Source organism: Oxyura jamaicensis, chromosome 1 (genome assembly GCF_011077185.1).
Source record: "Oxyura jamaicensis isolate SHBP4307 breed ruddy duck chromosome 1, BPBGC_Ojam_1.0, whole genome shotgun sequence".
Classification (NCBI taxonomy): Eukaryota; Metazoa; Chordata; class Aves; order Anseriformes; family Anatidae; genus Oxyura; species Oxyura jamaicensis.
The window spans coordinates 117,023,477-117,037,825 of record NC_048893.1 but is presented as its reverse complement, the minus strand read 5'-3'; the positions used below and the strand labels follow the sequence as shown (position 1 = coordinate 117,037,825).

General features: G+C 34.5%; 1 protein-coding gene across 1 annotated transcript in view; it reads right to left on the bottom strand.

The window, feature by feature from the left end:
• CFAP47 (cilia and flagella associated protein 47) overlaps positions 1-14,349 on the bottom strand; it is a 291,226-nt gene that overhangs the window by 163,073 nt on the left and 113,804 nt on the right. The window contains exons 44-46 of the mRNA XM_035333565.1: positions 8,582-8,778; positions 4,707-4,850; positions 3,382-3,555 (exon numbers count right to left, since the gene is read on the bottom strand). Of these exons, the coding sequence (XP_035189456.1) occupies positions 3,382-3,555; positions 4,707-4,850; positions 8,582-8,778 (515 nt within the window). The remainder of the gene's footprint in view (positions 1-3,381; positions 3,556-4,706; positions 4,851-8,581; positions 8,779-14,349) is intronic.

Below are 14,349 nucleotides of genomic sequence, written 5' to 3'. Positions count from 1 at the left end.
AATTATCTTTGCTCTTTTTCCACCATGATTTCCTCCACATAATCATTTATTATGCAGTGGAATTCCAAAGATGCTGGACTAAAAGCCAGGAGGAGTTATTAAGCTGTCAGCAACTGCCTGCAAAAGAAACTGACAAAAACAAAATCACAGATTGCTGTGTTCAGCTTCACAACAGACTATCCAGAAATTACAATAATCAGGCAGCATGGACTGAACAACAACAAAATTAGTATTACTTCTTTTTCCTGTTGCCCTTTGTGGTATGCACTTCTGGCTAAATAAATAATACTTATTTTGCATTTCTAACAAGTTGTTGGTCACAGTTCTATCTTAGAAGAGGCTTTCCTCTCTCTTCTCTATCTTTCCTCCTGCAGATACAGCAAATAATGGTGATGACATTCTGGATTTATGGATTAAATCCTAATTTAAAGATGAATCCTTGAACAATTGAATGTGAATATATGATATTTACTCACTACGATAGCACAAGACGCTACATGATATCTGCTGGGGAGTACTGGAAGTGATACAAATTGTTTGCTCTGTTGAGGACACAGTTTCCAGTCACCTCGCAGATTTTGTAATCGTGCTTTTTCCAACTATCCCAGCCCACTTTGCTTCAACAGCTGTTCTGCAACAACTTCTGAATAAAATCCTGGCATAGAGAAAAAATTTTATTCACCCTGATTAATGTATTATACGAATACAAGCAGGAACTTTTTGTAGCTGCTCTTAATATCTTTCTCCCAAAAGTCCAAGAGCAAAAAGAGCACACTAATGCCAAACTGAGCTAGTACTCAGAAGTTTAAATTGGTGTGAAACAGGAGTTAGTTTCTTGAATATTCAGATTAGAAATGGATGTACTGTCAAGCAGTACTTCACATGGGTGCAAAACAAACAAAAATAACACAAAACTAACCACCACCAGCACGCCCCACCAAAAATAAAATAAAATAAAAATACACAAATACACTAGTATTTCATAGAATCATAGAACAATTAAGGTTGGAAAAGACCTCCAAGATCATCTGGTCCAACCGTCCCCCTACCACCACGTCCAACCTTTCCTTGAACACCCCAAGGGACGGTGACTCCACCACCTCCCTGGGCAACCCGTCCCAATGCCTGACTGCTCTTTCTGAGAAGAAATGTCTCCTCATTTCCAACCTAAACTTCCCCTAGCACAACTTGAGGCCATTCCCTCTTGTCCTGTCTCTATTTATTTGCAAGAAGAGCCCGACCCCCAACTGCCATCACTTCCTTTGAGGTAGTTGTAGACAGCAATAAGGTCTCCCTCGAGCTTCTGCTTCTCCAGACTAAACAACCCCAGTTCTCTTAGCTGTTCCTCACAGGAGTTGTGTTTCAGGCCCTTCACCAGCTTCATAGCCCTTCTGTGGACACGTTCCAGGGCCTCGATATACAAGAAGGTACAGAGGGGCCCAGAGAACACCCTCAAAGTTGTCTAGGTTCAATTAGACCCAACTCCCTCTGAAATATCTATAATAGTCATAAAATAATTTAATGCAATGTTTCTGAAACACACATACAGAGAATAATATGAATGCCTTATTTTTGAAGTTTGATATTTGTCTTTCTTTGGCACAAAAAATATTAAGTTCACATAAAATGGCAAAGCAAAGGAGACAGTAGTGCTGTCAACTTTCAAAAACACGTCACTACTTTTGAAGATAAATAAGTGTTTTAGAAATGTAAATGCAGTCACATAAAAAGCTAAAATTGTCAGAAAGAGATATGTCAAAGCTGGTGATGCACAAAAAAAATACATTTTCTACTTTGTTTTGGGGATTTAATAATGAGTCCAAAAAAAATGGAAGCCTGAAGCTCTACCATTTTGTAATATTTAAAGCTTATTAAATGTAAATCCTCCTGTAATAATGAAAAATTAGAAACTAACATGAGGAAGTTTGAAGAAAGACTTTACATTGCCATGAATTCCCATCAGATAAATAGAACAGTGCTGCTGGTATGTACATGTTCTCTCTTTATAAAATAAGGTGAGGCCCACTCTCTACTGATGACTGCAACTTTGAATGAAGCAGCATTTTTTGCTACTGACACAAAGGCAGAGAACAGAAGATCACTTATTTCACAAGTTCACACTAAGTAACTAGTCAGAATTTATCTAATAGAATCTACATTGTCCTCTTGTCCCTCTTCCAAAAAAGAATAGCTACAAATAAAATAAAAAAAAAAGTTCAAAAACATATAGTCATATATGCTGACAAGTTTTAGCACATGGCCTCCTGCCTTGTTTTTATATACAGAGTCCTCCTAGTATAAACACAGTATGTAGACTGTATCTATTCTAGATTTAAATGACACAATATAGTCCCCAAAATAGTTTTTGTTGGCAGAAATTAAAGAAGTTCTTTGATAGAGAACCTTCTCTACAGATGAGAAGAAAAGTGAGTTGTCTTTTTTTGCCCTAATGTACATTCTGCCTCTGCTGACATGTGACATGCAATCCTAGACATGCATAAGAAAGGTGAAGAAAACTACTGAAATACTTTTCTCCACTTAAATTAAACATGTTGACAAGACAAACATTAGCAAAATTGTTCAGTTATAGTAACAGAAGGGTTTTAAAATTAGAAAATATATTTGTGTAAGTACAGCCATAGGATCTTTAATTAAACAGTGAAAAATAAAAAGGATTACATTACTTATGCATATATATATTGAAGATCTTATAAATAAGATCTTCTTGACCAGGGAAACATTGCTCTTCAACAACTCCAATTACTTATTTCCTTCTAAATTTCTTTCCCCTTGGAAAACACACAAAGTATTCCCAACTTCTTCCAACTTTCCTAAAACAACAGCTGGGCAAAAGACACTAACTACCATCATTGGTTTCAAGAAACGCAAGCACTGACTGGCCAAGCCAGTAGGCCATTAGGAATAGATATGTAGTGAGATCATGCTGCCAATTTTCCCTTAGTGGGATAATAACTTTTGTCCATTTCTGTAAAAGGTCAATGTTTTATAAAGATTTTAGGAACACTGTACTCTCAAGCCCTCTCTAATTTTAAAACTGATGAAATTGGTTTTAAACCAGTGGAGAAGGAAGGGAGGAAGACAAGTAAATGAACAGAGTATAATTTCAAATGTGCTGTCCCCTTAGGAGCTATGAAATTATGAAACCTTTTTCCATGAAGCATACAGTAATATCATACACTATCTCACAGATTTCCTGACTATAAACATATCCATATACTATAAACTACTAGTTAGATATAATTTGTCATGGATACGTGAATTTTAATAGCATATCAGCAATGACAATAACAAGTTGTCTAATACACAAGTTGTAGGACTATGGATATGAAAATAGTTGTCACTTTATTACAAAAAATTTACCTTGTATGTTAACTTTTTCTTGGTATAATTGGGCACCCATAATACTTTTTGAGTAACCTGTCTCACTTGGCAATCTATTACAATATGATCCTGTGCCAGAGGTTTCTTCCCTATTCCCTTAAGGCTAAAGACGCTTTCAGTGCCAGACGTAGCATTTCGCAGAATAAGTCTTCCCTATGACAAAGAAAGAAGGAAAAAAGTTTCAGCACTGTAGTCATTTGGCTGCCAAACCAATACTTTCGGTCTATTAATCTCAAATCCAGGTAACAAAGCAATCTTAAAGGAAAGTGTTCCTATTGAGGCTTCTAGTTCATATGTAAATACTTCTGTTAAACAGAAGATTCAAGAAACAAAGCTTTATTTTTAATTTTCTGAAATTATGAATTTTAGCAATATAAATCCTTCATAATGCCAGATATATTTCTTGGCTTCTTCCTAGAAAACAAATATAACACCCAAGAAAAGATAATCTCATCCATCTTCATTCCTCATATAAAATATTTTGCTCAATCATTTCCATCAGTCCTTCAGCTAAAATGTTCTTCATGATGATTTGTCATCAAAATATTCAGGGTCTTTGGCTTTTAATAGTTTTATAATACTGGATTTCTATACTGCATTACATTTGGTTGGTAATGCATGCAGATGGATTACTAATGCTTCACAGAACAATTTGTTTTTGTCTTTGGCAATTCACACATTTGAATAGCATCCTGCAGGCAAAATCTCTCAGCTAGTGTACAGGCAAAAATACATATACTGCTTCTTGCTAAAGGTATCACAGCCTTTCCTCTGCTCTTGAGTTTTAACATTTAGAATAGTGATTACTCTGATGGCAAAATCTAGCAGTTTACCTTGTAACAGAAATTATTTTATGAAACAATCAAGTACCCATCACCAAAATTCACTTGTAATGTAATGAAGAATGCTTGATACTACTACATTATTACCTAAATAGTGAGATAACATTTAATATACGTCTTTAAATTCAGAATGGAACACAATGTACATTTTTACGATCAAAATCAGAATCTCTATAGAATAACTAGTCCACTCACTGAATTGAGGGTTTGAAAGAAGAGGAAATAAATGGACAGATAATAATAATCTTTAACTTTGGTAAAGTTAGTTCCTTTGTTGCTTTTTTTGTTTTTGTTTTTCCTTCAGCTAACAGGAAATCTTTCAATTTCTGACTAACTCACTAAAACTTTCTAGCAGGTGTTTAATGCTACTAACTGCTTAACCAATTTCATAAGTTGGAGACTGATGTAAATTTTATTGACAAAATAATTATTTGTAAATGTTGAAACTAATTTCCTTCTTACCGTTGATAAGCACTCAGCAACTGGCTTGAACATGAGAGGATACAGAGCTGTTTCACCTATGCCCACATTTATTAGAGGAGGGCCATGAAAGCCCTGTCCTTCCAAAACTGCTTCAAGTTTCCAGTCCTGGCTGGACATGTTATTCTGAAATCAAAGAAAATACATTGATTTAAAATTTAATTAATTAAATAAATAAATTAAAATTAATAAATTTTAATTATGCATTTAGAATTTTCAACATGAATTTCAGCTCTTATTTGCAGTTATCAAAACAGAGCACAGTTCCTTTTTTCCCAAAATACTGGCTCAGAGCACTTTCTAAATCCCTATTCCTGGGACTCTGAAATCAAAGTAAAGACACGGATTATGAATTAAAAGCTTTTAATATGTATTTCAGTTTTTGTTTGCATTTATCATCAGATCAGAGCTCTTTTCCTAAAATACTGGCTCAAAATACCTTCTAAATCTCTTATTCTTGGGAAAGAGTTACTAGCAATCATACTATCAGCATCAATACTGTCAGCAAGAAGACTCATATGCTCATGATATAGTTAACAGTCAATATGGAATTAATAAGTATCATTATAAACATTTACAGGTATCTTTACAGTGCTGTTTATAATGCTTGCCAAAATTCTCTGTCTTTTGCTCCTGTGGGAAATCCTAGCATGCCTCTTAGAAGTGCTGATGTGGTGTATTAGCACACATTGCCTCACTTGGCCACTGAGTGTACTACAGGACCAGCCTTGCTTTCTAATTAAGCACTCTGTCTCCCAGAGGAGTATGTACAGTCCTGTGCTATCAGAAACTGGTCTTTCAGAAACTGGACTAATATATGGACTGAAGAATGGCTGTCCTAAGTAGTATAAAAGCCTATTTATGAAGTGTATTTTGCCTTGCATCCAGACATATCAGAGGACTGCTTGATTAGGTTAGGTAGTGAGATATTTTGTAATATATGCCTGGGGAGCTACATAAAAAATAGTAAAACTTAAATAATGCTATTCAGCCTCTTACTGTTGAAAAGAAACAGATAGCCAAACACCCAATCTGCAAAAAAGTAAAAACCATCTGAAAAGGACAGAATAAACTGGCATTCAAGAGCTAATATCAGCCTTGTCAAAACAGAGATTAGTCTGATCTTCAAAAAGAGGAATTAATCCTTTGACCCAAAATGGTCTTGACCCATGGAAAATCGCAGATAAATGCCAGAGGTAAACAATGGATTTTGGAGAATGAATATGACACCTATTTCAATTCTTTCTTCTTTGGAAAGTCTCTTAAACTCAGCTCTCTAAACCTCAGCAACAAAGAAGCACAATCAACTGTAGTCATCAGAGCTAAAGTCATGGTATGGCATGAGATCTTCAATATCATATATTTAGGCCGGGATTAATATCAACAAGAGGAGGGCAGTCAAAATTTGTGGGCCTAAGTTGTTTTACTTTCACTAACTGCTAGAGCCATTGTTATCAGATGTTTCCTTTACCCACACTAGTGATGACTATATTGATAAGCAGCATAAGTGTTTCTCCTTAATCTCAAACAATAATTTATCAGTTGAGAAATGTAGTTGACAAGCATGGTCATTTTGAAATCCTTCTGTGGCAAATCCTTCTAATACAGCATGAATTTGTCTAAAACATATTCTAATGAAAGGTCAACCACAAATATCATAAAATGAAAATACAGTATCTGTTTAATTTTACTCCCTTGCACTTATGCATTAACAAATAGTTTTAATTAATTGCTATCTCAAAACCTGTTAAGTTAATGGCAAACACAATTAATGCTAAAGCAGTTAAAAACATTTCACAGGATGGTAGGTGATTACACCCAAGGTACATAATAAGGTCAGATGTATAGGATCTATACCTTTTCAGTGGAGAGACTGAAAGTGAACGCAAGAACAATTACATTCATTTCACACTTGTGAAAATTATGGATACTTCAGATGTTCAGCCTGAACTCACTAATCAAAAAAGGAACAAGGATGTGAGATTCAGGCAGGTTCTTATTCTGGTTCTGTCACTAACTCACTGTGTTGTTTAGGCAGATCACTTGACACCTTCTTGTTCCATTTATAAAATGTCTCACCTACCATACAGATGTTATGACAGTTAGTTTGCTAGTGCCTGTAAAAAGCAACACTGAACATAAGGTTAAAAGAACCAAGTTTAGCAGACTGAACAACCCCACCTCAGTTTCACTCTATATGAGCATCTCTTTCCCCATTGAGTGTTTCAAAGCTCAGTATCTTGAATGACAACATAAATGATAGCTAACAACTTAAAAGTATAGAAATGTTTCTAATTCTGTATTCAATTCAGGAATTGGAAAGTATAGAGTAAATCAGACAGAATGCTAGAGCTAGAAAAAATAAAAGTAAACTTTTTCCAGAGGTAAACCCATCTCATATGCTGAACACAAAATAAACCTTGTGAAAATGCATGTAATCATAAAATTAAGCTTAAAATGTAAAAGGACAGGAACAACTTCACATTTTTATATATTTTATTCATCAATGTTTGATTTTGCAAATGTAGGGCATATATCTTAGCACAAACTTTGTCACGTGTGCTTTCCATGGGAAGAGGCAGACTAAATGAGATACACATTTTCTCTCTCTCTCCTTACACACACACACATAAACACAGATTATACGCTCCATTTGGAGTACTTTTTAATCCCTTGTTAAGAAAACAAGCATAATTTAACAAAAGAAATATATGACTGCTAAAGAAATTTTAAAGCATGTATTTGGAGGTCAACAAAAATAAAAATAAAGCCAATCTGTTTAGAAGCCCTGAGAAGTCTGAGAAGGTGGAAAAAAAATCCTTACCTTTCTGAGTTATAGATCAGCCTCATCTCAGCTAATGTAACATTCAATAAATCAATTGTAAATAAATAATATATGAATATCTTAACATTTATGTATAAGAAAAGATAATACTGTAATATGATTTCCTTTGATTTTCTTTACTATTTTTTCTCTTTCTTACTCAATTAACTAGTTCCTTGTCATATTTCAGTATTTCACTGAGTATCCACAGTATCATTTTTCCCCAGACATCGTGTCCATATTTGAAGCTGCTGCCATTCTTTTTTCTACAAAATCTCAGATAATTTTTCTATATTATAATTCACTAGTATTCTTAACTATTATCAAAAGCATTATCAAAAGGTCACTTCAATTACATATATCAAGCCCTAGTTCAAATCTCAGAAAATATTTTATCATCCTTCTTTGTTAAAGAATTTGTATCCCTTTCTCTCTCAACTCAAGCTTCTTCCCTATCACTTACTCATTTTTCTTCCTTTAAATCTGAAAAGTTCTCTAAAATGTGAGCAATTATTTTTCTGAAGGAAATGACATTCCAACCTACACTCCATATTCACTCCCTGGTCGTATACCTCATCTGTTAAATGTTTAAAACACAAAATAGATATGATAAAACTATTCATAATATTCTGCCTACACTTGCCATATTTTGTAAATCACGTGTAAACTAATTATAAAATACCCCTCAAGAGAACTCCTTGAAAAACAAACAAAAATTGTTCCTTAGATTAAACAACTCTTTTTTTCACCTTTAGTATGGTAACAGGTTATTAATTAGCAGATTATCAAACATAAGTAAAGAAGTGAAACATTAGAAATAAACTCTAATAATTTACTCTCTGAACTGCTAGAAACTAATTTTCCCAATAAGCTTTACATTACATCCAATATGGATTTGGAGTAATAATACTCAAGTCAGTATTTACATGCTTTTGTGGATTTTGCAATAGTAAATTTTAACTGTATTGATCAAGAGATCAGTTTCTAAGAATCCTTAATCTTAGTTTAGATTCAGGCAGTAAAGTGAACTTACTATTGGAATATCCTGAATCACTGCCTGGTAAGCTGGAGTTAGAAATTCAATCTCTGCTTCAGTGTGGTTTGTATTCACTACACATTTAATCACATAGACACGAATATCCCGGGAGGACTTCAGGAGAATCTCACAGCGGTAGCAACCAGTATACTGAGGAATGAATTTTATAGGAAGCTCAACTGCATCACTCCCATCTAAAAACAAACAAACAAAAACCAGTGAAATGTAGCAAAACTTTTCAGAAACATTGATTTTACATGCTGGATCTGGAGAGAGTTCCAATCAACCGTAGGAGATTTCCCATAGTAGTACATACAATTTAAAATGAGCAATGTAGTTTTAGGAGTATTATAATGTAAGAATGGCCAAGTTTTCATTTAAAAAAAAAAAAAAAAAAAAAAAAAAGATGAATCAACATTTTCTATTGTCTTTAGTAGGGTACAGAGAGGAATATTTTAAAAGATCTGTTAAACCAAATAGACAAGTTTATTGTATATGAATTGTTGCAAATATTAAAAGAGTACAGTAGTTACTATTAAACACTCAAACACTTTGGTCAACAGTTACCACGAAAGACACTGGAGACAACAGAATTTATTTGGTAGCCCCAATAATAACTGGAATTCTATTAAATTTAGTAGTTAGTATGAGAGCTCCTTGTTAGACATTTCTTATGCACAATTTTGGATTAAACGTCTGGGTTTCCAAAAACGTCTGAAGTGTCCAAGTTAAACTATATCATTGTTCTGCTTTTGGCCGAGTTAATTGCCTTTGTAGAGAGGCTCATACAATGCTGTGTTCTGGAGTTTTAATATAAAGAATGGTGATAACACACAGGTGTTTTCAGTTGTTGCAGAGCAGTGCTTGTACAGACCAAAGGACTCTTCTGCTTCTCACGCTGCCCTGCCAGCGAGGAGGCTGAGGGTGCCCAAGGAGCTGGGAAGGGACACAGCCAGGACAGCTGGCCCAAACTGGCCAGAGCAATGTCCCATACCACATAACACCATGCTCGGCAAGAAAAGCTGGGGTAAAGAAGGAGGAAGGGGGTAAGGTGTGCAGAGCGATGGCATTTGTCTTCCCAAGAAACCACTACAAGTGATGAGCCCTGCTTTCCTGAATGTGGCAGAATATTTATCTGTCTGCTGATGGAAATGATGCCGATAGAGAATGAAGTCCTTGTTTTGCTTTGCTCGAGCTTGGTGTTTTTGATTTACCTAGTAAACTGCCTTTATCTCAACCCATGAGTTCTCACACTTTTACTTTTCCAATTCTCTCCCCCATCCCTCCTCGGGAGAGTGAGTGAGCTGGTTCATGGTGCTGAGCTGCCTGCTGGGGTTAAACTGCAACAATCGTAAGTCCAGTTTGCCCAATCCAGTGCATGTAACAAAAACTCCCTGCAGTAATCCCTAGAGTATGGAAGAAGCAATATAAATGATGTCTGCATTTGAAAATAGCCAGATCTAAAATGTCTGCTGCAGAGATAACCTCTTCTGCTCTCACTTGCAGAAAGAATCAGAGACTTTCACAGTATCCTGTCCCCTTCACTAGCCCTTTTAGGACATTTTACAAAGGAGAAGGGAAGGCACATTACAAATGCCACTGACTGGCCACCAAAAGAGTTCCATTCAACCTTCCCAAGCCTCTAAGGAACCTGAAAAACTGAAGACTGCAGCTGTAAAAACTTCCCTGTAGTTTTATATTTAACAGACCATTTCATTTCAGCATTTAGATTAGAAACCAATGCCAAAAGCCCTCATTGGAAAGATAATGAGGAAGATCAGAGACAATGTAGTGACATGACAGAAGCTTACGGATAAAACTCTGTAAACAATTCACTTCTCCCTAAGGGGGAACACCTGGCAAATTCTTGTGGAGTTTCCCTTCTTCTGCCTTTAATGTGACTTATTTTCTATTGTTATGTATAACTGGACTTTGAAAGTGCAATCAATCTTTATTTGCAATGCTGCTCATTCTCCTTAAGTGGTGTTCCTCATGTATTCAGTTCTTACCTCTCTGCAAATGAACAGCAAATTGAAGCTCTCTTGTTGCCTTATGTCATCTGTACTTCACTTTTTGCACAAAAATAACCAAATTTCAAGAGAGAAATCATATGAATGACAGTATTAATCTTTCAACATTACTCAACTACCAAAAAGATTATAAATTGCACCTCAGGTTTAACCCTCTCTAAAATAAAATAGTTTGTTTTGTCTTTTTTAAAGACAAGATTAATAACTTGGTAATTTTTCAATTACTACTTTTTATTTTCCTTTATTATTATAAATATTTTATTATTATTATTTTGTCAGCAATCTATTATCCCCATTAGCTCTTTTCTACAACAGTGACCAGAGTTTGGCACTTAAGGAACACAACTGTCCATTCTTTAGTTCATGAATACAGTTATCAATTTACTTTAAGAATTATTTTAGGATATTGAAACAAAAGACATACTTAAAGTTTTAAGTACAGATTTTAAATGCTTGTATTTCAAGATAGAGTAGATTGTAAACATGTATTTGAAGAAATACAGTGCAGTGTATTGGAAGCTCCAAAAATATTTCTGGGTGAATTTTACTTTACTGCACTAAATGGCAATTTCAATTACTAATTTTCAGGGTTTAATTTCATTGAATTGGACCCCTTTTTGTCTTTCAATGAATAGGAATTTCAATCAGAAATTCTTCCTATAGCAGAAAATACAAGCAAAGTCTTCCATGCATTTTATTTTTATAATATTCAGTTTGGCATCACTTTTATTGAAATATTTTTTCTTATGCATAAAAAATCACATTGAATAATAAGTTACTTAATTAAAATACTTATAATCAATGAAAAGGAAAGTAAGTAAATTTGTCGTGTTTATTTTGTATGATATATTATGATATAAGATATAGTTTCTAGAGTGAGAAAGAATTTCTGAATCAAAATGATTACAGAAACCACTTCCTTGTGAATTACACAAGAAGATGGTTGGTTGTTTTTTTTTTATTATTTTCTGCATTTTTTTCGTGCAAATTTTAAATGCCATAAAATAAATTGGGCTTTAAAATCTCACTTTAGCATGTTTTCTTCTTACCCAGTCCTGTAAAACATGCAGCAAAGATTAGATTAGGAGTTAGTTAAAAGATGAAAATAATCCATGGGGTCACAACTGACCTTACAGTTTCTGGGACAAAAGCAGTAACAGTAAGCAATGGCCAGCAGCCCTTGCATTATTTTCATGTAACAGGAAGCAGAGCCTGCATCCATGGAAATGAGTGAGACTGCAAGCATTTCTCTGACAGTGAAAAATCAGACAGAACAATACCGTTTGCTGGTATTATTTTCCCTCTCTAGACAAGATATTCATTGTTTGATGGGGACAGATTTCACATGAAACAGGCAAACAGCTGGCCCTAGATTCTCCTTCTCAGATGAGCATCCTAATTACTTTGCTACAGTCATGGTTGCCTTTATTATTGACCTGAGCTCCAATCATTCATAAGAGCTCCTATCATTTGTAGGTTCTCTCAGTTCAGCTTGCTAAGCAGAGAACTCTTCCCATGGCAGTCTGTTGTCTGATAATGAGGAAATGCTTTGGGTGGAGAAGGAACAACAATTTGAACATTCTTGTGCTGAGAAGTGCAAGCAAGTTTCATCACCCAATATCTTGGTCAAACATGCTACATGCTAAGGACTTTTAAAAGCAGGAAATAAAACACTTTGTGAGAAGTTTCATTTTATAGATTTGTGTTAGCTAAATGCCTACTGGAAACGTTTACTTGATTCTGAATCTGAATTGGGTTTAGAAGTGAAACAGCTGTCAAAACAAGGGCACTTGCAAAAGTAAAACTTTTGGTTTAATATGACCATACATTCTTGGAAAACTAATTTACAGCACATAGATGTTGATCTTGTTCTCTAGGAAAAGGCTAACATTTTATGCCACCTATTTGGTACAAAAGACAATATGATCACCATCTGGAATCAATAAAGCCCATGTCTTTTGGTTCTTAAAAATCCTACAACTCTTCATTTTAGGTCTGCCTGATTTGAATTCAAAGTTAATACTCTAAATGTGTTAGCCAATGAACAGTACCTTTAAAATAAAATAAAACAAAAACTCACTTCTTGTTGACATTAGAATGAAAAACATATGCTAGATTCTAGTAAAAATAGTACATTGTAAATTCATTGCTATTTAAGCCTATTATAATTTGTGTTAGGAGGGTAAGGGCTGGAATAGAAATGCTATTCTTTCATATCACAATCTGTTGGCATACTTTCCGATGGTAGGAACCTACGTCTTCAGCAGTTAGTCAGCTATATGCACATTCTATTAGCTTTTATTCAGTAATGATGGTAATATCTATTCAGAAAGTCAAAGCTCAATCTCACAATGAACTTAACTCAGCCTCTGACACCACACACATCACCGTAATTGGCTACATTAAACTGAAGACTGAATTTGCAGGCATAGATTCCTGTAAGGTTAAATAAGCAACCATGCTGAAGAACCCAGAACTCTTCTCATTTCTGTTTATGTATCAGGTCTTCAAATGAACTTATGTGAATTAGAAGCTCACTCTACACAGTAGTCTTGAAAAAGAAACCATTCTTTTACATCCCTTAATGAGTGCTGATATGCTTTCAAAGTTTTGCTATCACTGTGCACATTCATTTGCTGATTTTTTAGCTCTATCTGAATACAACAGAAAAATTTCTAAGAAGCCTACTAACTGATTATTGATTCTTTTCTCCACTTAAATACAGTATATCCTTACACATCTAAGCAAAAAGTTAAATACAATAAATCAACTGGAAATAAGAAGATTATGCTGGAAAAAGAAACGCACTGGAAGCAGTTTTTTCTTAATTGTTTTAAAAATGCAAATGGCAGTGATATTTTTCAGTCTCGTCACAAATACTCAGCACCCTTGCACATGTATCAAATTCAGAAACTGGTGCGTGGCACTACAATAAAGTAGAATTGATAGTTTCTTGATTTTCTTTTTTTGTTTTTGCTTATTTTGTTGTCATTGATTACTTTTTAATAAACATGGCTCCTCAGTATTCCTAAAGAATAGTTGTAAAAGCTTTAGAGGTAAGCAGGCTGCACAGTAATTATGCCAAGGGGCAACTGAAATGCTGCCAAATAAAAAGTTTACTTCATGTAACTTAAGAAAGATTGTGAAACTAAGGTGCTTTCTTAAGTCACCTGATACACAGTGCCCCCTGAATAGGGTTGGCCAAGTTATAAAAGATTACATTTGGAAAAATATGCTGGAATAAAATTTTTAAGTCTCTGTATATTACATCACAAGAACAGAGATAAGATCTGTCAAAAATAGATGCCTAAAATTTACATATATCAAAATGTAATATATGCATACATGACTTGAAGAAGGAAGTGGCTGAGACAGGATCTTTAAAAAGTAACCAACAGAAGGAAAGAGAAGGAGGAGAAGGAGATTAACCAAAGCATAAGCAAAGTATAAGCTTATTTGCATAAGCAAATATTACACAGGGAGACTCAGAGACAACTTTTTATATCATTTACTACAAAAGAACATGTTAATGCAAAATTAGTAATGAAGGCTTATTGCTGAATACAAGAAGTGCTGGCTAGAGATTTCTGTAGAACACGGTAATACACATTCCTTTCTTTTTGTCTGCAATCTAGAATTTTTTAAGGAAAGATGTTGTTTCCTTTAAAAAAATATACAAAGTATGACTGCATGGTAGGAAATTTCTAGGCAAAACAGAAAAAAAAAATAGATTAT